We start from the raw sequence: 27,901 nt of genomic DNA, 5'->3' as shown, positions 1-27,901 counted from the left end.
AGATGAATGCGCGCAAAAGGAACTATGTCCATTGCCGCTACCATTAACCCGATCACTTCCATGCACTGAGCTATGGAAGGAAGAGGAACGGAATGAAGTATCCGACAAGAGTCTAGAAGCTTTGTTTTTCTGGCCTCTGTCAGAAATATCCTCATTTCTAAGGAGTCTATTATTGTTCCCAAGAAGGGAACCCTTGTTGACGGAGATAGAGAACTCTTTTCCACGTTCACTTTCCATCCGTGAGATCTGAGAAAGGCCAGGACGATGTCCGTGTGAGCCTTTGCTTGAGGAAGGGACGACGCTTGAATCAGAATGTCGTCCAAGTAAGGTACTACAGCAATGCCCCTTGGTCTTAGCACAGCTAGAAGGGACCCTAGTACCTTTGTGAAAATCCTTGGAGCAGTGGCTAATCCGAAAGGAAGCGCCACGAACTGGTAATGCTTGTCCAGGAATGCGAACCTTAGGAACCGATGATGTTCCTTGTGGATAGGAATATGTAGATACGCATCCTTTAAATCCACCGTGGTCATGAATTGACCTTCCTGGATGGAAGGAAGAATAGTTCGAATGGTTTCCATCTTGAACGATGGAACCTTGAGAAACTTGTTTAAGATCTTGAGATCTAAGATTGGTCTGAACGTTCCCTCTTTTTTGGGAACTATGAACAGATTGGAGTAGAACCCCATCCCTTGTTCTCTTAATGGAACAGGATGAATCACTCCCATTTTTAACAGGTCTTCTACACAATGTAAGAATGCCTGTCTTTTTATGTGGTCTAAAGACAACTGAGACCTGTGGAACCTCCCCCTTGGGGGAAGTCCCTTGAATTCCAGAAGATAACCTTGGGAGACTATTTCTAGCGCCCAAGGATCCAGAACATCTCTTGCCCAAGCCTGAGCGAAGAGAGAGAGTCTGCCCCCCACCAGATCCGGTCCCGGATCGGGGGCCAACATTTCATGCAGTCTTGGTAGCAGTGGCAGGTTTCTTGGCCTGCTTTCCCTTGTTCCAGCCTTGCATTGGTCTCCAAGCTGGCTTGGCTTGAGAAGTATTACCCTCTTGCTTAGAGGACGTAGCACCTCGGGCTGGTCCGTTTCTACGAAAGGGACGAAAATTAGGTTTATTTTTTGCCTTGAAAGGCCGATCCTGAGGAAGGGCGTGGCCCTTACCCCCAGTGATATCAGAGATAATCTCTTTCAAGTCAGGGCCAAACAGCGTTTTCCCCTTGAAAGGAATGTTAAGTAGCTTGTTCTTGGAAGACGCATCAGCCGACCAAGATTTCAACCAAAGCGCTCTGCGCGCCACAATAGCAAACCCAGAATTCTTAGCCGCTAACCTAGCCAATTGCAAAGTGGCGTCTAGGGTGAAAGAATTAGCCAATTTGAGAGCATTGATTCTGTCCATAATCTCCTCATAAGGAGGAGAATCACTATCGACCGCCTTTATCAGCTCATCGAACCAGAAACATGCGGCTGTAGCGACAGGGACAATGCATGCAATTGGTTGTAGAAGGTAACCCTGCTGAACAAACATCTTTTTAAGCAAACCTTCTAATTTTTTATCCATAGGATCTTTGAAAGCACAACTATCCTCTATGGGTATAGTGGTGCGTTTGTTTAAAGTGGAAACCGCCCCCTCGACCTTGGGGACTGTCTGCCATAAGTCCTTTCTAGGGTCGACCAAAGGAAACAATTTTTTAAATATGGGGGGAGGGACGAAAGGAATACCGGGCCTTTCCCATTCTTTATTAACAATGTCCGCCACCCGCTTGGGTATAGGAAAAGCTTCTGGGAGCCCCGGCACCTCTAGGAACTTGTCCATTTTACATAGTTTCTCTGGGATGACCAACTTGTCACAATCATCCAGAGTGGATAATACCTCCTTAAGCAGAATGCGGAGATGTTCCAACTTAAATTTAAATGCAATCACATCAGGTTCAGCCTGTTGAGAAATGTTCCCTGAATCAGTAATTTCTCCCTCAGACAAAACTTCCCTGGCCCCATCAGACTGGGTTAGGGGCCCTTCAGAGATATTAGTATCAGCGTTGCCATGCTCTTCAGTATCTAAAACAGAGCAGCCGCGCTTACGCTGACAAGTGTTCATTTGGGCTAAAATGTTTTTGACAGAATTATCCATTACAGCCGTTAATTGTTGCATAGTAAGGAGTATTGGCGCGCTAGATGTACTAGGGGCCTCCTGAGTGGGCAAGACTCGTGTAGACGAAGGAGGGAATGATGCAGTACCATGCTTACTCCCCTCACTTGAGGAATCATCTTGGGCATCATTGTCATTATCACATAAATCACATTTATTTAAATGAATAGGAATTCTGGCTTCCCCACATTCAGAACACAGTCTATCTGGTAGTTCAGACATGTTAAACAGGCATAAACTTGATAACAAAGTACAAAAAAACGTTTTAAAATAAAACCGTTACTGTCACTTTAAATTTTAAACTGAACACACTTTATTACTGCAATTGCGAAAAAACATGAAGGAATTGTGCAAAATTCACCAAATTTTCACCACAGTGTCTTAAAGCCTTAAAAGTATTGCACACCAAATTTGGAAGCTTTAACCCTTAAAATAACGGAACCGGAGCCGTTTTAAACTTTAACCCCTTTACAGTCCCTGGTATCTGCTTTGCTGAGACCCAACCAAGCCCAAAGGGGAATACGATACCAAATGACGCCTTCAGAAAGTCTTTTCTAAGTGTCAGAGCTCCTCTCACATGCGACTGCATGCCATGCCTCTCAAAAACAAGTGCGCCACACCGGCGCGAAAATGAGGCTCTGCTTATGCTTTGGGAAAGCCCCTAAGGTATAAGGTGTCTAATACAGTGCCTGCCGATATTATTATATCAAAATACCCAGATAAAATGATTCCTCAAGGCTAAATATGTGTTAATAATGAATCGATTTAGCCCAAAAAAAGTCTACAGTCTTAATAAGCCCTTGTGAAGCCCTTATTTACGATCGTAATAAACATGGCTTACCGGATCCCATAGGGAAAATGACAGCTTCCAGCATTACATCGTCTTGTTAGAATGTGTCATACCTCAAGCAGCAAGAGACTGCATACTGTTCCCCCAACTGAAGTTAATTGCTCTCAACAGTCCTGTGTGGAACAGCCATGGATTTTAGTTACGGTTGCTAAAATCATTTTCCTCATACAAACAGAAATCTTCATCTCTTTTCTGTTTCTGAGTAAATAGTACATACCAGCACTATTTCAAAATAACAAACTCTTGATTGAATAATAAAAACTACAGTTAAACACTAAAAAACTCTAAGCCATCTCCGTGGAGATGTTGCCTGTACAACGGCAAAGAGAATGACTGGGGTAGGCGGAGCCTAGGAGGGATCATGTGACCAGCTTTGCTGGGCTCTTTGCCATTTCCTGTTGGGGAGGAGAATATCCCACAAGTAAGGATGACGCCGTGGACCGGACACACCTATGTTGGAGAAAATACATTCAGTGTACACACACACACACACACATCAGCCTGATACCAGTCGCTATCACTGCATTTAAGGCTGAACTTACTTTACAATGGTATCAGCAGTATTTTCTCAGTCAATTCCATTCCTCAGAAAATAAATTACTGCACATACCTCATTTGTTGCAGGGGGGCCCTGCATGCTATTCCCCTTCTCTGAAGTTACCTCACTCCTCAGATGAGAAACAGCCAGTGGATCTTAGTTACGTCTGCTAAGACCATAGAAAAAAACCCAGGCAGATTCTTCTTCTAATGCTGCCTGAGAATAAAGAGCACACTCCGGTGCCATTTAAAAATTAACAAACTTTTGATTGTAGAAATAAACTAAGTTAAAAAACACCACAGATCTCTCACAGCTTCCTTTTTAGTTAGGCTGCAAGAGAATGACCGAGTATGATATGTGAGGGGAGGAGCTATATAGCAGCTCTGCTGGGTAATTCTCTTGCAGTTTCCTGTTAGGAAGAGATATATTCCATAAGTAATGGATGACCCGTGGACTGACTACACTTAACAGGAGAAATTAACCACAATACACTAACATATTTATTGGCATTACACTACTTATTCACTCTTTAGTATATAAAATGTGTGTATATAAATAAAAATACCTGTTCATCCACACCATAAAAACTAGAAAATAAATTATTTCTAAATGTTTTAACCTGCTTCTAAATTATAAAACAATGTCAAGCCATAATGTGTATTAGTGCTGTAGGCTATTGCATGCTATTTTCTGATGAATAAGCGCTCTTTTGGGGTCCCTCGTCCAATTTTACTGTGTGTAACAGTGGTTCCTAGTTATACCTTTTGTATGCAGCTGCTGTGCCACCCTTTGTATGCTGCTACTGTGCCACCCCTGATCAAAGCAGACCTTATAACAGCTATTTATATCAAAATCTAAAAATAAGTTTAGTAAGCCATGCATCTGTTTTGGAGTCTTTTGTGGCATATGCTTGGTATTATTGGCACATGAGGTCCATACATTAAGTCAGGGTTTTAATGTGGCATAAAAATGACATAAAATTCCAAAGGGCTTATGTGTCCTATCTGCTTTAACCATATTGCCTTGTGTCTGACGTAACATATAAATTGCCATACGTGCTGCAGATGCACTGATGCATACATCTGCAATAGGGCAAAGTAATATTTTGTTAGCTTGATCAAACCTAAATATAAAGCTTGCTTCTCTTTCTTCTAGAAAAATTAGAAAAAACTTGGTCTCAAAGTCAGAAGAAAAAAAAAGAGGTAATAAATGCTTAAAATTGTATATGTATATATTATATATTATATATATATATATATATATATATCTCAAAAACAAAAGATTTCCAGCAAGAGTGCTATAGTGGTTAAAAAGAAAAATGTATTCTGTGTTTGTACACAATTTAAAACATGGGGGTACCATCCAAAAAAATAAACAAATTAGGCATGAGAATAGAATGCCAACATGTTTCGTCACGCAGCCGTAATCATAGCTAGTGGGTACACCTGTGTATGGCTTTAAGTACCCTGTTCTATCTTCTCATTGGATAAAATCAATCATGGACAATTTAACTCTTCACCCTATCTTATTGGTATAACCATGATTCAATCTTGAATATGGGGGTGGTGAATTGGTATAAAGAAAGATGTTCTTATTATGCGTAATGGATGAGAAAACACTATGCCTTATAGATATGTAGCGGTTTTCATTTACAATGAATATGTGCAAGATGTTATGCTAAGACCCATACCGTCTAAAACACTCACTTTAAAGACTATACCACTTTGGTTACCCAGCTGACTCACTTGTGACTGTGTATACTGAAAGTACCTCATAGGAAGGTCTATGGGCGATCGCTACTAGGGGTTTATATTGAATAAGACTATTTTTGTGATATATATATATATATATATATATATATATATATATATATATATATATATATATATATATATATATACATATACATACATATATACACATACATACATACAGTGGATATAAAAAGTCTACACACCCCTGTTAAAATGTCAGGTTTCTGTGATGTAAAAACATGAGACAAAGATAAATCATTTCAGAACTTTTTCCACCTTTAATGTGACCTATAAACTGTACAACTCAATTGAAAAACAAACTGAAATCTTTTAGGTAAAGGGAAATAAAAAACTAAAATAATATGGTTGCATAAGTGTGAACACCCTTAAACTAATACTTTATTGAAGCACCTTTTGATTTTATTACAGCACTCAGTCTTTTTGGGTATGAGTTTTTCAACATGGCACATCTTGACTTGGCAAGATTTGCCCACTCTACTTTGAAAAACACTCTAAATCTGTCAGAATGCTAGGGCATCTCCTGTGCACAGCCCTCTTCAGATCACCCCACAGATTTTGAATTGGATTCAGGTCTGGGCTCTGGCCCTTCACCTTAAAGATTTCAGTTTGTTTTTCAATTGAGTTGTACAGTTTATAGGTCACATTAAAGGTGGAAAAGGTTCAGAAATGATTTATCTTTGTCTAATTTTTTTTACATCACAGAAACCTGACATTTTAACAGGGGTATATATATATATATATATATATATATATATATATATATATATATATATATATATATATATATATATATATATATATATATATATATATATATATATATATATATATATATATATATATATATATATACACACATATACACACAGCAGGAAGGCCAGCCCTCACAGTTAACATTTCATCCACCCAGGGTGCTTCCAAAGTATTGCTAGTAGTGAAGAAAACAGAGGCACTCGCCAGGATTTTCAAAGATTATATATATATATATATATATATATATATATATATATATATATATATATATATATATATATATATATATATATGAGGTCTCATCTACAACTAGTCAAACAAGCATAGAAGAAAAGGTCACGCTTGCAAAAAGAATGCGAGTCCCAGTGTGTACACTAAGGAGAAGAATTAGCCTCAATATCTCTTGGAATTTATCAAACCAAAGGCCGTCATCGATAGAGATTATAATTATGAATAGTTTTCCCTTATTATAATACGTATATTATAATGTTATTCAAGATAAGTAAGCATATAACCTAAATGCCTCATATATAGTGGCTTTAAATTCTTCATAACTAAACGAGTATAATTGTAACACATAATAGAAAGGAAACGGAAAAGTTTGTGGCAGTAATTTATGAGTCTCAATCTACACAAACTAGGGACTCAATCAGTGCACTGATAGCAAGCGAACAAAAGTGCCCCTTGCTTAGACTACTATAGGGATCTAAGATTAACAAATGAAGGCACACTTTGATAACAAAAGCTAAGCTATTATGAGCTGTGTTCATGTAATACAAAACTACACCTTCATAGACATAGAATATACCACTTTTAAGCAAAAAGAATAATGCAGGGAGAGGAGCATAGACTGGCTTCCAGTATATAGCTAAAATCCTATTAATATCCTCCCCAGCCTATATGTTATATATAGTAGAGAGACAGACAATAGGCACCTCTGGCCTCTTGGTATCTAGTTAGATAAGGCACGAAATTACACGCTCCGTTACTAGGAGATAAGCGTGTCCAATATTGTTATTAATTTAATCATGTAAAACATCTCTATAATAACTCATATCATTAAAAAAAAACTCATATCAACTATCAATTTAGCTACTTGGCTCCGGACACAAGCCGAGGAGCACAATAATATACCAATTGTGACCAGATGAGTACAATCCCCAAGGTACAGAAAACCAAAATATATGCCCAGGAAATAAATGGCAAGTGTTATAAACGGTATACATACAGGACTCCAATCAAGAGGCTCTGGAGATGTAGAAGTCTGGGAAAGAGTCAACAAGTATAGAGTTCAAGTAGTTGCACCCAAAAAAAAAAAAGTGTCAGTCCCTGTACTTCTAGTTTTCATGAGGCGCATCTCCCAGACACGAGTCCGCTTCCAGTCTGTCGAGCGTCTAACTGATCCCAGTCCTGCTCTGTTCAAAAATGGAACATCTCTGTAGAAACCTACATAGCACAAAGTATCCGTTGCAGTCAGCAAGTTCTCGAGCAGGAGCTGCCTCTTCCCCCTAAGCTGATATTGTAGCTCGTCTTGCAGGACATTGGGGGATACAAAAGCAAAAGGAGGAAGCAGAAGTCCTTGAATGTTAAAAATCAATTTTGATTATTCAATATAGGATAAAATCCATGACACCAAAACACAAGGGCATAAAATGCAGGCTGGTCTGACTAGTTTCGGCGTAGTGCCATAATCATAAATCTGCTACACACTGAGAAGTGAACATCTTAAAAAGGATATCCTGCACAAGTATTGGTTGATTAAGAGGGAGGAACAAAACCTCCTCTTTAACCCCTTAGCTATCTTAATCAATATTTGTTTTAAACATAATTTTTTAAACATAGCAAAATAAGACTTGTATGGTATTTTTGAGGCATAATTTATACAAAGTTTTGTGAATAAGATATTTTAAGCAATATTTACATGAACATTAATTGCACATACAATACAAATATATGTATAGGGTATGCAAATACCGACCCATAACAGATATATAATATAGCTGTGACTCCCTAGACCTATACAGTAAAAATTGACAAATATATAAAATATATATCTGTCTAAAATAGTCAAATTGGCTGTATTCATTATATAAATTATACCTATAATAGCTATAGGGAGTAGAGGGGATAGCAGCCCAAAATATATATGGGAATGTGCAAAGGGAAACAGTGCACCAAGAATGAACAAGACGAGACACTAGGTTTATATCAGGGGCGACACATTCCTAGAGTTATATTGACTTTAAAGTGATGGTAAACTCCGTTACTGCTAAGTTACAGATTTCGATTATTTAGTACTATATATATTAAACCACGTTATCATTTCAAAATGTTTATATGTATTTTTATTAAAATTTATCGATATTGACAAACCATTGTTGCACCGCATCACTCCGCCCCTCTTATTTAGTTGCCTGAATAAACTGGATGCTTACCTAGTCTCCACCCTCTCTGCACGTCAGACAATTTGCGCGCTCCCAACACTGACATTTTTAACGCATGCGCATTGGAGCAAATCACGTATGCCAAGTAAACATTGAGTCACGGGATTCAATGTTTACTTGTTTCAGTCTGAAGGAAAAGTTTGACTTGAGAGAGAGTGCGAGCAATCGGTTCCTTCTAAAACGAGCATACAATTAATGCTAACCATCCCCTCCCACTGCAATTATTCCTAAGTAAACAATGAATCGTTTGACAATAATACACGATTCAATGTTTACTTATGCGTGCCGTGTGTAAAAAATCAGAGAAACAGCGCATGCCTTCAAAATACATGTTCGCGCAAAATCGTCATTGCATTGAAACGCTCCTGATTGGATGGGCGTATTCTTAGAAGAATGCAAGACTGCGCTTGCGTAAATTGTGTTGCATAGAAGTAAGCCTGTCTGGCGACAGGCTTACTGATTGGTAGAATAATATAAACAACCGATATGATGTCACAGGGGGCTGGAGGTAGACTTCATTAGACAGAGTTATTATATAACGATTTGAAAGTGATTTTACATACATTGCATTACATGAAATTGAGTGTCTAAATCGAATGTAATCTAACAATAGCAATACTATAATCTATTGATATGGAGTTTACCATCCCTTTAATTGTTTAAAATGTGGCTGAAAAAATCATCATTCTGGCGCTATAAAGAAACCCATATTAATATGGGTTCAATGCCAATGATTAATTAAATCAAACTCTGAATTGAAACCATCGGGGACCTGGGTATGCAATTTAAAAATCCAGAAGGCTTCTTGCCTAGCCAAGAGTTCATCTTTATTACCCCCGCGGGTGGTTGCCTGATGGTTTCAATTGCCCTCCACCTGAATGCTCTAACATCCCCTTTGTTTATCTCAATAAAATGTCTTGATAAAGCAGAGCATAATTTTTTATTTTTTATATAGCCAAGATGTTCACGTATCCTAGTTTGTATGTCTCTAGTAGTCATACCTACATGTTGACACTGATGGTGGAAACATTCTATTAGATACACAACATAGGATGTAGAGCATTTTACACATCCTTTTGTTTCAAAGGTTTGGATTAGTGACACATGAGTAAAAGTCTTTCGCCTCTACAATGGATTCACAAGCCTTACATCTACCACCCCCACACTTATGTGTACCATTAACACTTAGCCAAGTAGTTGGCCGCTCTTTTTGTGGGAGTTGGGTGGGTGACATAATATTACCCAAGGTTAAATTCCTAGAATATACACATTTGAACCCTTTCTCAACAGTGGTCGTTAGGCCCTTATCACCATATAGTAAGGGAAAATACTTTTTTAGTATGTCACAGATCTCATAAAACTCAGGAGTACCGGGTGATAAAGTGCGTTTATCCCCATTTTTTTTTTTTTTGGCTTAACACTGAAAGTATCCCGTCTGTTCATTCTAGCCACATTTCCAACCATTTTGGGCTGATAACCTCTCAACCAATCTATTCATCATAGTTGTGCTCTCCTCCACAAAATCAGCATCAGTATTACAGATCCGTCTAGTACACAACAATTGTCCCTTTGCGATACCTTTGAAAACGTGCCTGGGATGCGCACTTTTGTTGTGCAATAGTGTGTTGCATGAGATAGGCTTCCTATATAGTTTAGTGATAACTTTCCCAGACATAGCATTCCCCTCTAGGGTAATGTCTAAAAAGTGGATTTTGTGTTTGTTCCACTCAAATGTGAAACCAACACCATTGTCACTGTCATTTAGGAATTGTACAAAGCTTCCTGCATCAGTTTTATCAGATGTCCACACTATAAGCAGGTCATCTATGAAGCGTTTATAAAGGTGGATACAACCTACATAGGGATTACTATCTGCATAGACAAAGCACCTCTCAAGCCATCCCATGAATATATTTGCATATGACGGGGCAAATTTCGCCCCCATGGCTGTGCCCTGCCTCTGCAGGTAGTAAATCCCTTCAAACGAAAAATAATTATGTTGGAGAAGAAAAGTAATGACCCTTAATACAGTGCTTGACAAATGTGTTTGAAAATTAGGAGCCAGTAAGAAAATTTAGGAGCCAGGCATATTTTTAGGAGCCAGACTGTTGGATTTGTATATAGACATAGGGAGAATAACCCAAAAAGTTAGGAGCCAGGGGTAAAATTCTAGGAGCCAGTGGCTACCAGGCTCCTGGGTTTGTCGAGCCCTGCCTTAATATAAATTCAATTGTGTGGCTTTCCATGTCATAGTGTAATTCCAGAAAGTATTTAATAGCCATAATGTCCAAATGATGAGAAATACTGGAATATAGAGACACTACGTCTATGGTAAGCCAACTGCAATCAGGTGTCCACGTGAGGCCTTCCACCAACTGCAATACATGTGTGGTATCTTTAATGTGGCTATGTAAGGACGAGACAACAGGCTGTAATACAGCATCTAACCACTCAGACAGTGGCTCCAAAAGGGAGCCAATGCCCGAGACAATGGATCGTCCCTTTACATTTACCAAGCTTTTGTGCACTTTGGGCAAATGGTGAAACACTGGTGTAATAGGATTAGTTACATTTAGATATTTCAAAGTTTCAGCATCCAAAATACCAAAGAGCGCACCATCGTCCAATAAGTCAGAGTTCTTTCTGAAATCTATTTACAGGATTGCAGGATAGAATAGTATACGTGTTAGGGTCCTCTAACTGTCTTTTTGCTTCTGCAATATAGGCTGTCTTATCCAAGAGGACCACACTACCCCCCCTTGTCAGAATTTTTTTATCACAATGGACTGGTTGTTCTTGAGAGTGCTTAGGGCCACCTTCTAATTTACCGACACGCTGTGTTTTGTGGTTCTCTTGGATTGGTGTAGGTAAGATCTTCAACTACCCGTTTATGAAATTGGGTACACAGATGCCACTTTGAATTTGGGAAATACAACTGATGTAGAGTCGTTAGAGATATTAGATTCTCGGTAAAGGCTCTCCAAAGTTATTATGTCACAAGTGTCTAGAAAGCTGGACGTAGTTGCTCTGATTTCGAACACATATCATCAGGTGTCTGTATCGAATTAATGTTTGTTGAGAAATGTTTATCAAGGGTTAGTTTCCTGATATATCTGTTTACCTCCATTATAGTGTGAAACAGATTGAAGCTATTACTGGGACAAAAACCCAGACCATAATTTAAGACTTTAATTTCCGCCTGAGTGAGCTTATGTGAGGATAAATTTATCACACTACCTAAAGATGATGATTCCCATTTTTGTTCTCCCTGAGGGAATACCTGTGTTGTCTGATTGCGGATTCCTTCCCTCCCCCTGTGGGTTGTTTCAAAACAGACAGAAAACCCTGAGTGTTATCAGTATGGATCTGGGTAGTGCATCCCTTTGTTCAGTGTTTAATATAGAGTTTATCATTTTAGTCTAGCTCCCTGATCAACCATAATTTACCATTAGTCCCTGTTGCACAGGTTGGTACCTTAGTTTCTGAGTTAGGGGTCATATGAACAATCTCACTTTCAGACCCTGAATTATCATCCCCTGAGGTAGAGGCTGCAAAGGAAGATTGATCATCGCCAGTGGTATCAATATCTACAAATGTAACTTTTTTCTTAGGGGTGTGTTGTGGGACGATGGGGTTCCTAATGGTGTAATTTTAAATATTAGAATTCCTAAACTAATAGAACAATTATCGCTTATAGTTTAGTAGTCACGTTGACGGTTGTAAATAGCGGTATTAGCACCGCAAATACATTGGCGGAGCTGGTAACTTACTATTTACACTCAGAGAATATGTAAAGGATAAATGGTAACAAAACAACAAAGCAGTTGTAAATAGCAGTATTAGCACCACGAATATATTGGTAGAGCTGGTAACTTACTATTCACACTCAGAGAATATTTACTCAGATTTCAGATTTACTATGACAAGTGTAATGTTTCGGGAATTTTACATCCCCCTAATTCTAATGGTGGTCACACTGACTATGTTTACATAAGGGTCTATGTGGGAACATAGTATGTGTATATAGAGGGCAACATTTACTAAACAAGCACATTAAAGTTGAACATCAAATTGAGATATAAAATGTAAACGCAACTAATAAGAACTACTCATTTACCAAACCCCAAAACACAGCCAGTAACGGCATTTGCAGCATCCTAATAACATCCAAATAAAGGTTAACTTAGGATCTGCATATGTATATATACACAGCAACGAAGGCTGCATAAATGCTGTAATGATACACAAATTGCAATAGAGGACAAGCGGTATATTTATAAATTGTGTAGCATATACCCTAGATATTGAAGTTACAATATATAAGTAGGTGTGCAATAAATAATTCCAAAAACCACACATGTGGAACAAATTTGATACATCTAGTAATATAAATACTGTACTAAGTACCAACCAAACAACTCCAATCAAAGATATTGAAGTTATAATATACTAGTAAAAGTGTGGAATAATAAATTCAACAAACTATACATATGGAATAAACTCTATGCATATTTACTTACGAGTCATCAAAAACATCATTTGATGCAAATACAAGCCTATATAAATCTTGTTAATTCATACCGTATATATAAGTCCAAACTCATAAAATGTCCATAAGAAAACTATCAGCATTATTCAGCCAGAAATAATATATCTCAGGAATTACTTAAGCGAAGTATAATAAAACAGACAATTCCATATTGACTTGTAAATGTTTTAAAATCAACTCAATCGTGTAACTAACAGCCGCATAGACCTTATTAATCCACATGATATATGATAGCCAAATTATTAGCCTTTATGAAAATTAAGGAAAGCACCATATACCATATAATAATTATCAAAGTATTATTTGAACACAAGTGAACACTAACCTCCATCAACAACCACAACGTGAATATTGAATAGTTGATATTAATTAGATTCTGGTTTACCAACATACCAGGATTGTGATTAAAAACATAAATATAGGAACTATTAAGCGGTAGAGCCAACCAATAATTACAGTGTCCCCAAACATTACTTAATAATCAAGAGGCGATATACTGAGGAATTAAGAGACACTAGTATAATAGTAGTGGAATTTCTGATAAGTATTTTAAAATTTGTATGTTGTATCCCATCTTTTAATTGCAATAATCCTATATTATAAAAGACAAGAGTTTGTCTGAAGCCGTCATGCGCAGTTCAGACAAACTCTTGCCGCTGCACGCGCACCCTTGGCCAGCTGTTCGCACGCGCAACCCACTTAGCATTGTTTGTTAGCACCCCGCACGCGCACGCGCCTTACCGCACACTCTCAAAACTGATTTGAGCCCCATTGTTTGTGAACCTTACCGCACACTCACAAACTGATTTGAGCCCCATTGTTTCACACTCACAAACTGATTTGAGCCCCATTGTTTCACACTCACAAACAAACTGATTTGAGCCCATTGACCCCCCTTGCTGCGCACGCACACTTTGAGCCCCCCGCACGCGCACGCGAACCCGTGAAGCCCTAGCCATTGACAACCCCTTAGCCGTTAGACTACTACTAGCAATGCGCACGCAAAGCCCTAGCCATTGACAACCCACTTAGCCTCAATGCGCATGCGCACGCGCACGCAACAGAGACCGGGAGGTACGGGGGGAAGTGCAGGAGCGCCATAAAACACAAGATTTTCTCTTCGGAGTCGCTCACACTTCTTGGCCCTCCTGCATAAATTCTACATAGCCGGTCCACGTGGTACATTGGGGCCTGGGCTGCCGGGCCTGTGGGAGACTTCTTATAAAGTTAGCACGCGCACGCAACAGAGACCGGGAGGTACGGGGGGAAGTGCAGGAGCGCCATAAAACACAAGATTTTCTCTTCGGAGTCGCTCACACTTCTTGGCCCTCCTGCATAAATTCTACATAGCCGGTCCACGTGGTACATTGGGGCCTGGGCTGCCGGGCCTGTGGGAGACTTCTTATAAAGTTAGCTGGGCCTCCTTAGCCCCTGCCATACATCTGAACCTCCCTGAGGACCCCTTAACCCCTCAAGTAATTGCAGAAAGTGAAGAAGGCCTTAGGCAACCCTATAGGCCCCTTACATAGAGAGAGAGGGGGGGAAAAGAGGGAGAGGGGGGAGGGGGGAAAAGAGGGAGGGGGATAGAGGAGGGGAAAAGAGGGAGGGAGAGAGAGAAAAAAAAAAGAGAAAAAAAAAAGAGAAAAAAAAAAGAGAAAAAAAAAAAAGAGAAAAAAAAAAGAGAAAAAAAAAAGAGAAAAAAAAAAGAGAAAAAAAAAAGAGAAAAAAATAAGAGAAAGAGAGAGAAAAAAAAAAAAAAGAGAAAAAAAAAAGAGAAAGAGAGAGAAAGAGAAAGAGAAAGAGAAAGAGAAAGAGAAAGAGAAAGAGAAAGCGAAAGAGAAAGAGAAAGAGAAAGAGAAAGAGAAAGAGAAAGAGAAAGAGAAAGAGAAAGAGAAATAGAAAGAGAAAGAGAAAGAGAAAGAGAAAGAGAAAGAGAAAGAGAAAGAGAAAGAGAAAGAGAAAGAGAAAGAGAAAGAGAAAGAGAAAGAGAAAGAGAAAGAGAAAGAGAAAGAGAAAGAGAAAGAGAAAGAGAAAGAGAAAGAGAAAGAGAAAGAGAAAGAGAAAGAGAAAGAGAAAGAGAAAGAGAAAGAGAAAGAGAAAGAGAAAGAGAAAGAGAAAGAGAAAGAGAAAGAGAAAGAGAAAGAGAAAGAGAAAGAGAAAGAGAAAGAGAAAGAGAAAGAGAAAGAGAAAGAGAAAGAGAGAGAGAAAAGAGGGGGAGAGGGATGGAACCGCGGTACATAAAAAATTGGCCCGTGTACACGGGCTTTAAGACTAGTAACAGTTATATTTTATTTAGCCCAAGTTCCTACTTACACATTAGACTGGGCATAGAGTGCTAAGATAGCATTACTTTTTGTGGAACTTTGTTCCAATGGTCTTTTTTGTAGCTTTAATCGCTGTATCCGGATCACCGGGTGTGGGGTTAGGTAGAGGCCGGTCTTGAACAAGACCTCAGCAGTGCACCTTCTCTGTTCCGGTACTCCAGAGCCGAGGAGATTACAAATACCAATATTATTATACAAATAAATATCTCCAAATGATCGGACCATACTGTAAAAGCTTAAAGGGATAGTCTAGTCAAAAATAAAACTTTCATGATTTAGATAGAGCATTCAATTTTAAGCAACTTTCTAATTTACTCCTATTATCAATTTTTCTTCGTTCTCTTGGTATCTTTATATAAAAAAACTGGAAAATAAGCATAGGAGCAGGCCCATTTTTGGTTCAGCACCTGGGTAGCACTTGCTGATTGGATTGCTACATTTAGACACCAATCAGCAACTGCTACCCAGGTGCTGAATAAAAAATGGGCTGGATTCTAAGCTTACATTCCAACTTTTTAAAATAAAGATACCAAGAGAATGAAGAAAAATTGATAATAGAAGTAAATTAGAAAGTTGTTTAAAATTGCATGCTCTATCTGAAACATGAACAAATATTTTACTATACTATCCATTTAATACATCCAAATAAAAACGTGGATGGTATATTTCTCAGGTGATATGCAGCTGATATATCTACTCGGTAACTACACCGAAGTAAGCGGCCATCTTGGTCACCGCCCGAAAGCCTCCACCCCCCTGCAATAATGTTTCATTCTTAATAATTAAACATTTTATGTGTTGTTGAAATGCTGAGTTTAATGTTCCTTTAAGGAACATTACTATGAAATCTCATGAGATTTAAAGTGAAAGTAAATCCTAGCGTTTTACAAACGCTATGATTTACTATTGAAACAAATAAAGGGGACTTTCATTCATGAAGTATAAGATACCTCATGTAGAAAGCTCCTTTATTTGATTCAATCGATCACTGTGTTTACCTTGTACAGTAGCCCACAGCAAAAAAAATAAAAATTTGGCTAAGAGGTGACGTTTTCACCTCTTAGCCAATAGCTGTGCGGTAAATCCGGCTCCCATGGGCGCCAAGCTGGATTTCTTTCTACATGAAGTCCCCTTTATTTGTTTCAATAGTGACGGCTCTGAGCCGTCATTAGCACCAGAGTGGGAAACTCTGACGGCTTAGAGCCGTCATTAGAACTCAAGGGGTTAATAACAACAATTTAGTTTTATTCAACTAAACTAAAACAATAACATTATATTTATTTTTTACTGCTTGCCCCTCCCTCCTCACACTTAGGTCCTTGTGCAGATCTATTCGAACAATTTTCTATTAATTGAGCTTGAAACGTAGTAAAAGTTGATTTTGTGTACATAGATTTGCAGGTGAGCAATGGCATTACAGGGATAGTAAAGTCAAAATGAAATTTTAATGATTTAGAAAGAACATGCAAGGTTAAGCAACTTGCCAGTTTACTCCTCTTATCCAATTTGCTTTGTTCTCTTAGTATCAATTGTTGGAAAACATAAGTAGGCTCAGGAGCAATGCATTACTGTGAGATAGCTGCTTGTCACTGTCTAATCCAATGTGTTCACCTAGCTCCCAGTAGAGCATTGCTCTCCTTCAACAAAGGACACCAAGAGATTGTATGCTCTAACTCAAAAAAGAAAAATGTTGGGTTTATGTCCCTTTAAGGTCTATTTCTCAACTCTGTGGGCTAGTTTAAATATTAATTTAAAAAAAATTAAGGTTCAAAAGGTACATGGCCATGTATTTGACTGCAAAGGGCAATAACACACGTGTGTGTGTGTGTATATATATATGTGTGTGTGTATGATATTTAATTAAATTTAATTTATTTCCATTTACTTTTTTGTTGATTGTAGATTATAATGTTGCCATTGTTGTTATTATTGCTACTATTATCAATTTTCCTTTAAAATTATGTACAAATGTACACATCTATTTAATCTTTTCCATTTACCAATGTATAGTATTTAAATAATATAATATGTTAGTATATTACAAGTGGCCTTTAAGTGCTGATATCCCTCTAGATTGGTTAAAAGGACAGTCAACACCAGAATTTTTGTTGTTTAAAAAGATAGATAATCCCTTTATTACCCATTCCCAGTTTTGCATAACCAACAGTTATAATACACTTTTACCTCTGTGATTACCTTGTATCCAAGCCTCTGCAGACTGCCCCCTTATTTTAGTTCTTTTGACAGACTTGCCTTTTAGCCAATCAGTGCTTACTCCTAGGTAACTTCACGTGCATGAGCTCAATGTTATCTATATGACACACATGAACTAACACCCTCTAGTGGTCAAAAAGCATTCACATTGGAGGCGGCCTTCAAGGTCTGAGGAATTAGCATATGAGCCTACCTAAGTTTAACTTAACTAAAAATACCAAGAGAACAAAGCAAAATTGGTGATAAAAGTAAGTTGGAAGATTGTTTAAAATTGCATGCCCTATTTGAATTATGAAAGTTTATTTTGGACTTCCCTGTCCCTTTAACAATGAGACTGCAGTAACAATAAGAATCAATTGTTTTGTATAAAAGGTGCATTAGTTTTAAGGGTTAATAGTGTCTATGAGTAAGGCTGATTGAAAGCTTAAAACACGTAAGACTGATAACCTGCTTGCAGTCCTCACTTACTTTTCTGGTGCTTATGCATTCTTGTTTTTATGCTGTCAGTGTACAGTTGTGCTCATAAGTTTACATACCCTGGCAGAATTTATGATTTCTTGGCCATTTTTAAGAGAATATGAATGATAACACAAAAACTTCTCTTTCGCTCATGGTTAGTGTTTGGCTGAAGCCATTTATTATCAATCAACTGTGGTTACTCTTTAAATTATAATGACAACATAAACTACCCAAATGGCCCTGATCAAAAGTTTACACACCCCAGTTCTTAATACCATGTATTGCCCCCTTTAACATCAATGACAGCTTGAAGTCTTTTGTGGATGAGGCTCTTTATCTTCTCAGATGGTTAAGCTGCCCATTCTTCCTGGCAAAAAGCCTCCAGTTCCTGTAAATTATTGGGCTGTCTTGTATGAACTGCACGTTTGAGATCTCCCCAGAGTGGCTCAATGATATTGAGGTCAGGAGACTGAGATGGCCACTCCAGAACCTTCCCTTTATTCTGCTGTAGCCAATGACAGGTTGACTTGGCCTTGTGTTTAGGATCATTGTCATGTTGGAATGTCCAAGTACGTCCCATGCGCAGCTTCCGGGCTGATGAAAACAAATTTTCCTCCAGTATTTTTTGATAACATACTGCATTCATCTTGCCATCAATTCTGACCAAATTTCCTGTGCCTTTGTAGCTCACAAAATATCAGCGATCCACCTCCGTGTTTCACAGTAGGATTGGTGTACCTTTCATCATAGGCCTTGATGACTCCTCTCCAAATGTAGCGTTTATGGTTGTGGCCAAAAAGCAAAATTTTGGTCTCATCCCTCCAAATGACTGTGCCAGAAGGTTTGAGGCTTGTCTCTGTGCCGTTTGGCATATTGTATGCGGGATACTTTGTAGCATTTGTGTAGTAATGGCTTTCTTCTGGCGACTCGACCATGCAGCCCATCTTTCTTCAAGTGTCTCCTTATTGTGCATCTTGAAACAGCCACACCACATGTTTTCAGAGAGTCCTGTATTTCACCTGAAGTTATTTGTGAGTTTTTCTTCACATCCCGAACAATTTTCTTGGCAGTTGTGGCTAAAATTTTAGTTGGCCTACCTGACCGTGGTTTGGTTTCAACAGAACACTTTATTTTCCATTTTTGATTAGAGTTTGAACACTACTGATTGGCATTCTCAATTCTTTGGATATCTTTTTATTAGGGATGCACTGAAATAAAAATTCTGGACCGAAATCGATACCGAAAATTCAGGATGCCCCTGGCAGAAAACTGAAACCAATTTTTTTTTTCTTTTTTAAATCGTGTGTGTGTGTGTGTGTGTGTGTGTGTGTGTGTGTGTGTGTGTGTGTGTTGCTGAGAGAGCTTGTAGGCGGGAAAGCTCCAACAAATGGGCGTGGTCACTTGTACTGTAGGGCGTGATCTGCAGTGAAACTGGTGGAGCGTGGTTATAGCCAGACAACAATACGAGGTGGACATGCGTTTTGTTTTGGGGTGTAGTTATCCGTGTGATGGGCGTGGCTGCACCTGATCATCTCTCATCTTATCTCCGCCTAGTTCCTGGTTCGGGTCTCACACTGACCCGTCAGATTATATGTTCGGAACCCCAAATGGAGTCTACCTGTCACCTACCACCAGGACCATCGGACTTAGCTACGACCTTACGTGCAAGGTGGTTATAGAAAGTTACTGTGCTTTTTTGTATACACTGTCTGGTGGGTGCTAATTTGTACCAAGTGTGTACACACTGCTGGTTTCAAATATCATAATCTCATGGTACTTATGTGTGTGCTCTGTGTACCATGCCAGTGCTGTGCTGCTTATCTTATGCTAAGGATAGACATGTAACTCAATAGAACAGGGGAGGGCTGTACATTTTTTATCCATTTTGGTCCTCTTTGGGCCGAAATTGGAACTGCACATTTTCGGCGGCCCAAATTTTGGGGCATCGCCAGTATTATATTCTTTATTTAGTTCTGTGTAACAGAATCAGATTTAACAGTTTGGGGTTTTTTTGGTTTTTTTTATTAATTATCAAAATAAAGTATAGTCCTAGAAAACTAATATTATATGCAAAACAGTAAGTCAAGTAAACTCAAACAGCAGCTCTAGGCTGGCATCAAATTTGAAATATGCTACACAATTTTACCAAAAATAAAAGGCAAAAAAAAACAGAAAAACGAAATAACCAAAAATGCCATTTTCGGACGAAACTTTCTGCGGCCGAAATTTCAGTGCATCCCTTTCCTGTTTTATACAGTTCAACTACCTTTTCCCGCAGATCCTTTGACAATTCTTTTGCTTTCCCCATGACTCAGAATCCAGAAACGTCAATGCAGCACTGGATGAAAGATGCAAGGGTCTGTCAGGAGTCCAGAAACTCATTGACCTTTTATACACACACACACACACACACACACACTAATTACAAGCAAACAGATCACAGGTGAGGATGGTTACCTTTAATAGCAATTCAAACCCCTTTGTGTCAACTTGTGTGCATGTTATCAGGCCAAAATCACCAGGGTATGTAAACTTTTGATCAGGGTCATTTGGGTAGTTTCTGTTGTCATTATGATTTAAAAAGAGTAAACACAGTTGATTGATAATAAATGGCTTCAGCCAAACACTTACCACGAGTGAAAGAAAAGTTTTAGTGTTATCATTCATATTCTCTAAAAAAAATGGCCAAGAAATCATAAATTCTGCCAGGATATGTAAACTTATGAGCACAACTGTATCTATAATTATTTACATTGTATATATATTTATACATAAACATTGATCTGCCGCTACATGCCCAGGGCACATGTGTAATGGCACTCTGACAGGCCTGGCCGGTATTTCTTATGTGTGGGCCTGTCAGAGTGCGCAGTGGGGGCTGCTGAGAAACTAGATAGTAAAAATGCAAAAAATAGTATTACAGAAACCTCTGTGCGAGCATGACATTGTGAATATAGATTAATGATACTAATTTACAAAAAAATTTAAAACATTACAGTCATGAGTATACAGCCTCATGCTACATAATGAAAAGCTAATCATTATTTTAGGGTGAATAACCTTTGCATTCTAATGTACCTTAAAGGGACATTATACACATTTTTTCTTTGCATAAATGTTTTGTAGATGATCTAATTATATAGTCCATAAAGATTTTTTTTGATTTTTTTTAAATGTATAGTTTTGCTTATTTTTAAATAACATTGCTCTGATTTTCAGACTCCGAAACAAGCCCCAAAGTTTTGTAGGTTTCATCAGATTTTCCTGTTGTATTGTATACTACCCTGCATTTACCAAATCAAACTGAAGCCCTTTTAAAGGGACACTGAACCCAAATTGTTTCTTTTGTGATTCAGATAGAGCATGCAATTTAAAGCAACTTTCTAATTTACTCCTATTATCAAATGTTCTTCATTCTCTTGCTATCTTTATTTGAAATGCAAGAATGTAAGTTTAGATGCCGCCCCATTTTTGGTGAACAACCCGGGTTGTTCTTGCCGATTGGTGGATAAATTGATCCACCAATAAAAAAGTGCTGTCCAGAGTACTGAGCCCAAAAAAAGCTTTAATGACTTATTTTTCAAATAAAGATAGCAAGAGAACGACGAAAAATTGATAATAGGAGTAAATTAGAAAGTTGCATGCTCTATTTGAATCACGAAAGAAACAATTTGGGTTCAGTGTCCCTTTAATAGACTACAATGGCTTAAAGTTACTTAAAAATCCAAAAAGAAAATGTGATAGCTATTACTTGTATATAACTGTATTAAACCCCAATAAAGAGGTTAAACACATAGTTAACTTCAGTTTTAGAGCAACAATGAATTACTAGGAGTACACATCTGGTAAGCTAATCACAAGAGGTATGCTTTTAAAAAGGGACAGTCAACAGCAGAATTTTTGTTGTTTAAAAAAAAAAAAAAAATCCCTTAATTACCAATTCTCCAGTTTTGCATAACCAACAGTTATAATTATACACGTTTTACCTCTGTAATTACCTTGTATCTAAGCCTCAGCAGACTGCCCCCTTATTTCAGTTCTTTTGACAGACTTGCAGTTTAGCCAATCAGAGCTGTCCCCATGGTAAATTAACGTGCATGAGCTCAATGCTATCTATTTGAAAACACATGAACTAATGCCCTCTAGTGGTGAAAAACTATCAAAATGCATTTAGATTAGAGAAGGCCTTCAAGGTCTAAGAAATTAGCATATGAACCTCCTAGGTTTAGCATTCAACTAAGAATACCAAGAGAACAAAGCAAAAATGGTGCTAAAAGTAAATTGGAAAGTTGTTTAAAATTACATGCACTATCTGAATCATGAAAGTTTTTTTGCACTTGACTGCCCCTTTAAACAGGGTGGATACAAATCAAAAAAAAATTATTTAAAAAAAAAAAAAAAAAAACACTTTCTTTTTTTCTTAAATCTTTTTGGGGGGAGATTTCTTCATTTAAATTTTTTTTTTTTTTTTTTTTAATAAAATTATTTTTGAGGGGAAATTCTTAAAGTATAATCCAAAGGTTTTGTAGTTCCCAAAAACTGAATTAGTGTTTTTAGCATCCTTGTTTTTCATCATCCTTTGATGATGGAGCAGAAATGCACTACTGGGAGCTAGCTGAACACATTGGATGTGCCAATGACAAGAGAGGTATATATGTGCAGTCCCCAATCAGCAACTAGCTCCCAGCAGTGTATTGCTGCTCTTAAGCCTATCTAGCTATGCTTTTGAACATAGGATACCAAGAGAATGAAGCAAATTAGATAACAGAAGTAAATTGGAAAGTTGTTTAAAATTGCATCATGAGTTTAATTTTGACTTTACTATCACTTTAAAGGGGCACTCAAGTCAAAATCAGACTCTTATTATTCAGATAGAGCATGCAGTTTTAAACAACTTTCCAATGTACTTCCATTAACAAAACGTGCAGTCTTATTATATTTACACTTTTGAGTCACCAGCTCCTACTGAGCATGTGCAAGAATTCACAGAATATAAGTATATGAATTTGTGATTGGTTGATGATGACTGTCACATGAGTGGAAAGAGACATAATTTTGTCAGGGAAAAAAAAAAATCTACTACTCATATGAAGCTCAGACTAAGTTCTATTGCATTGTATTTGTGTCATGCATTTGTTGATTATGCAAATCTAAAGTATTTACTGGTTCTTTAAAGGGACAGTCAACACCAAAATTGTTATTGTTTAAAAAGTTAGATAAAGCCTTTACTACCCATTCCCCAGCTTTGCACAACCAACATTGTTATACAAATATAGTTTATAACATTTAAACCTCTAAATTTCTGCCTGTTTCTAAGCCACTACAGACAGGCTCTTGCCATCTTTTTTATTAGATTTTCACAGCAAGAGACTGCTAGTGCATGTGGGCCATATAGATAACATTGTGTTCTCTCCCGTGGAGTTGAGCAGGACACTGCACTAATTGGCTAAAATGCAAGGAAATAGATAACAAATAGCCATGTCATCAGAGGGCTGTCAAAAGAGGCTTAGATACAAGGTAATCGCAGAGGTTAAACGTATATTAATATAACAGTGTTGGTTTTGCAAAACTGGGGAATGGGTAATAAAGGGATTATCTATTTTTTTTTTTTTAAACAATAACAATTTTGGAGTTGACTGTCCCTTTAATCACATTGCTCCCCTGCAAATCTATGTAGACAAAATCAATCCCTTACCAAGTTTAAAGAAGTTCAATAAATAGAAAATTGTTTGGCGTTGGATAGATCTGCACAATGACCCAAGTGTGAAGAGGGAGAGACAAGCAGTAAAAAAATGAGTGAAACCCATAAGGTTATTGTTTTAGTTAAGTTAAGTAATGGTAAACTTTACACGTGTTTAAATCAGGTCCGGAATCTAAGCGATATTTTAGAGGGATTTTAATTACTTTTAATAAAGATGCACTGTAACTTCCTTTTATAATGCAGGCCCCCACTTACAAACTTATTTTTGGTGAGCTAATGGTTTGAACTGTTCGCCAATCGGTGCTACATACAGCACTTTTTTGTAACTGGAGCACTGATTGGGCAACAGTTCAAGCCAACAGCTCAAAAAAAATTATACATTTTGAAGTGGGCAGCTGGAGCGCGGGGTATTAGAATGGCACAGCTAGATTAAAAAGTTACAGAGCATATAATTATCAGAAGTGATCAACTAAAGTCCTTGTAAAATATTGCTTATTTTAAAACATGTAAAGTTAACTATCACTTTAAGGTAATGATTATTTTTCTTTAGTTAGAAAGAAAAAAAAAGGATTTAATTTGTTATTATTGAGATAATGATTATTTTCTTCCTCCAATCATTGCGTTGCCCCACGAGCTGGGCGCCAAAGGGGGCACACAACGATTGGAGGAAGCCAGATTCATCATCGATATAACCAGGAGATGCGGGCGGAGGATTGGCATTATGCTTACCATAAAGCAAAGGTATTTGATAAAATAAGCATCTTTGTAAACTGTAACGAATTAAAGTGCCCCTTGTTTTAAGATTATTTTTTGATACTGGGTTTTAATTTGTTAAAGTTTACAAATCACTTTAACAAAGGACAGGCTGCTCCAGAATTGTTATTTTTAAACAATAGCCAACACGTTTATATTAAAAAGAGACAGTAAAGTCAAAATTAAACTTTAATGATTTGGATTTGCAATTTTTAACAACTTTCCAATTTACTTCTGTTATGAAATTTGCTTCATTCTCTTGGTATCTTTTATTAAAGAGTAAAACTAGGTAGGCTCATAAGAGCTCAGAAGTGTGCACGTGTCTTTAGTACTCTATGGCAGCAGTGTCTTAGTTGCAACATTGTATGACAAAGCTACAAATAATGTTGCAAAAGTGCTGCCATAGAGTACTAAAGACACGTGCACACTTCTGAGCTCTTATGAGCCTACCTAGTTTAACTCTTCAATAAAAGATACCAAGAGAACTAAGCAAATTTGATAACAGAAGTGGGTGGTTAAGGGGGGGCAAAGCCCCCTTATAAACCTCATTCCCCAAGAATCACTTGTGGTGGATGCCAGAGGATCGGCGGGGCACCCCCTTCAACCCCCCAGGCAGAAGCAAAAGAAATTGTGTAGATTGGGAAATTACAGTACATCGGGCTTTACCCACAGATGCTTGGGTAATGTCCGATTTCTTACTTTACCCGTAACATATATGAAAATGGAAAAACTATTAAACAACATTAACCCTTTCGTGACCGGGCTAAAAAGTCAAACGATCGCGAGATTTCAATAATGGGATCGGGTCTGGGGGGCGTCCCTATGACGCTAGGAATGCCCTCCAGAACGCGATCAAATCCTGCAAGCACAAGCCCAGTGCCGTTGTGACGGAATACAACAGCGTGAAAAGGTTAAACACTGCTCAGCCAGTGGATATTGTTGTTGTTTTATTTATTTATACAAAATAAATTACAGGCCCTTGTGTGGATGATGAAAATATAAAAAAGGACATGCTGTCAAGCATTATACAACAAAACCACATCCATTGCAAATCTATTGTATAGCTATTTTATTACCAGAACTGACAGAGAACCATAAATAGGGAAAAGCTATATACAGGGGGGGGAGACACCTTACAACATGAACACAGGGACATTATTTGTCAACATAAGTTTCATATTGTATAGCCGCACAGAGAACAGACAGTATGTAACAAACTTTACAAAAAGGCATTAGCAAAAATTGTTTCAATGTTGCATCTAAAAAGTGTATTTAAAGGAATATTCTAGTCAAAATTAAATGATTCAGATAGAGCATGCAATTTTAAGCAACTTTCTAATTTACTCCTATTATCAATTTTTCTTTGTTCTCTTGGTATCTTTATTTGAAAAAGCAAGAATGAATGTTTAGCTTAGGAGCCGGACCATTTTTGGTTCAGCACCTGGGTAACGCTTGCTGGTGTCTAAATGTAGCCACCAATAAGCAAGCACTACCCAGGTGCTGAACCAAAAATGGTCTGCCTCCTAACCTTACATTCTTGCTTTTACAAATAAAAATACCAAGAGAACGAAGAAAAATTGTTAATAGGAGTAAATTGGAAAGTTGCATGCTCTGAAATCATGAAAGTTTCATTTTGATTAGACTATCTCTTTAATGCATAAGGGGCATAAAGGTGCAAAATGAAAATGCTCTAACACAAAAATGGGACCCAGCTAAACACATATGGTGAGCCAATAACAAGAGGTGTATGTAGCCAACAATCACCAGCTTGCATTACTGCTCCTGATCCTACCTAGAAGTAAACTGAAAAGTCTCTTAAAAACGAATGTTCTGAACAACGGAACTTTAGCTTTCATGTGGCTGATCTGTTTACCCATGGCCACAGTGAGAGCAAACAATAATACAAGGTATTCTATAATGAACCTCAAACAGCTGTTGCTTTAAAGTACTCATCTTCATACTACATTTTATGATTATTACTGTTACTTATTTTCAAATTACCATCAGTAGCACTGAGTACATTAGCATGATTGTACATTTTTTTTATACAATTTTTACAATCACAACCTGCAGGGATCCTGTGCAAAACATCCTTTTTAAACACTGCAATTTCTGCAGACCAAACAGACACAGTCAGGGGTCAACAGATGTAGTAAACAAAGCAACAAGAAGGAAAACAAACTTACACAATTACTTCAGTCACATCTGCAATATACAGATGTCCCCGGTAGTAAACACAAGGGATGCTCGATACAGCTCAATGCACTGATACGCAATAAACTGCAACTCTCGCTGGCAGCCAAATAGTTAACGGCAATGACTAGATTAAAATAAAGGAAGTTCCGGCACGCAATGAGTCAACCGCACAGCTGTTACAGGTGAGCGCGAGGCACCTGTGCGAGACTTTATAATCGCGACCTCACAGGGACTCGCACAGAAAGAGGCGGATCGAGCTCAGGCGTAATGGGAGAGGCTCCGGTTGCTGCAAGGCCTGTGCTGGTTGCTAGGCTCCAGATGACATGTAACCCTAGGTTTGACTGCTAAACAGATGGAGACGCGGGATACGGTGCGGACAGCCTCTCCCAATGCGCCTCTGTCAGCAGCTAGCTTCCTTGTCAGCAGAGGCCTCACAGGACAGACCGAGGCGCAACTAGGCCGCACACTGCGCTGCTGAACTAGGTAAAGAAGAACCGCTCACCTGGTCAGTAATGTTGAGAAGTCCCATGTCCCGCGGTCTGTCAGCATGGAGCTCCCGTCATGAGGCGGTTTCTCCCGCAGGCGGAAGGGACCGAAAGCTGTTATGAGGCGCACAAGCTGCGCCGTTTCTCCTCGATCCTTTTTTTCTTATTGCTGCAGGAAGCCAGGGCCCGCCTACCTTCTGCGGTCACAGCGCCACTGTGTGGCAGTAAGGTAGACCACTTGTGCGATGTGCACAGTGCCGCCTGCGGGAGAGCTGTAAAAACGCAGATATGATGCATCATATTCAACCATGTTTCTAAAATACAGATTTTTTTGATTTTTTTTACTGCAGAGAAAAACCGGAATTCTCTTTTTTTTCTGTAGTGGCAACGTTTTTGTTTTCCTAACCCTATTCATTCCTTTACAGTTTTCAGTAATTTGACTTACAACGAAACATTTTTCCACAAATCGAGCTTTCTACAAATAAATCAGAAATGCATACTCAGATACTTCCTGAGCCTAGAACCAGTCACCAACCCAACCGTAATGCCCACTTGCTATATTTGCTTCTTTTTTTTATAAATAATAAACGTTATTAAATTCCTTTTATGGGTGTGAATACCTCTGTTATAATTCCTCTTTTCACTTAAAGGGGCATTAAACAAATTGAGATGATAATATAACATGATAAATGTATATATAAAAGAAACT

At 38.1% G+C, this 27,901-nt stretch overlaps 1 protein-coding gene across 1 annotated transcript in view; it reads right to left on the bottom strand.

The window, feature by feature from the left end:
- Positions 1-27,375, bottom strand: part of ANKRD52 (ankyrin repeat domain 52) — a 374,590-nt gene extending 347,215 nt beyond the window's left edge. The window contains exon 1 of the mRNA XM_053705506.1: positions 27,210-27,375. Within this exon, the coding sequence (XP_053561481.1) occupies positions 27,210-27,236 (27 nt within the window). The 5' untranslated portion in view covers positions 27,237-27,375. The remainder of the gene's footprint in view (positions 1-27,209) is intronic.
- Between the last annotated feature and the right edge of the window lie 526 nt (positions 27,376-27,901).

Source organism: Bombina bombina, chromosome 3, assembly GCF_027579735.1.
Source record: "Bombina bombina isolate aBomBom1 chromosome 3, aBomBom1.pri, whole genome shotgun sequence".
Classification (NCBI taxonomy): Eukaryota; Metazoa; Chordata; class Amphibia; order Anura; family Bombinatoridae; genus Bombina; species Bombina bombina.
Note: the sequence above shows the minus strand (reverse complement) of the source record. Positions and strands in the feature narration are given on the sequence as shown.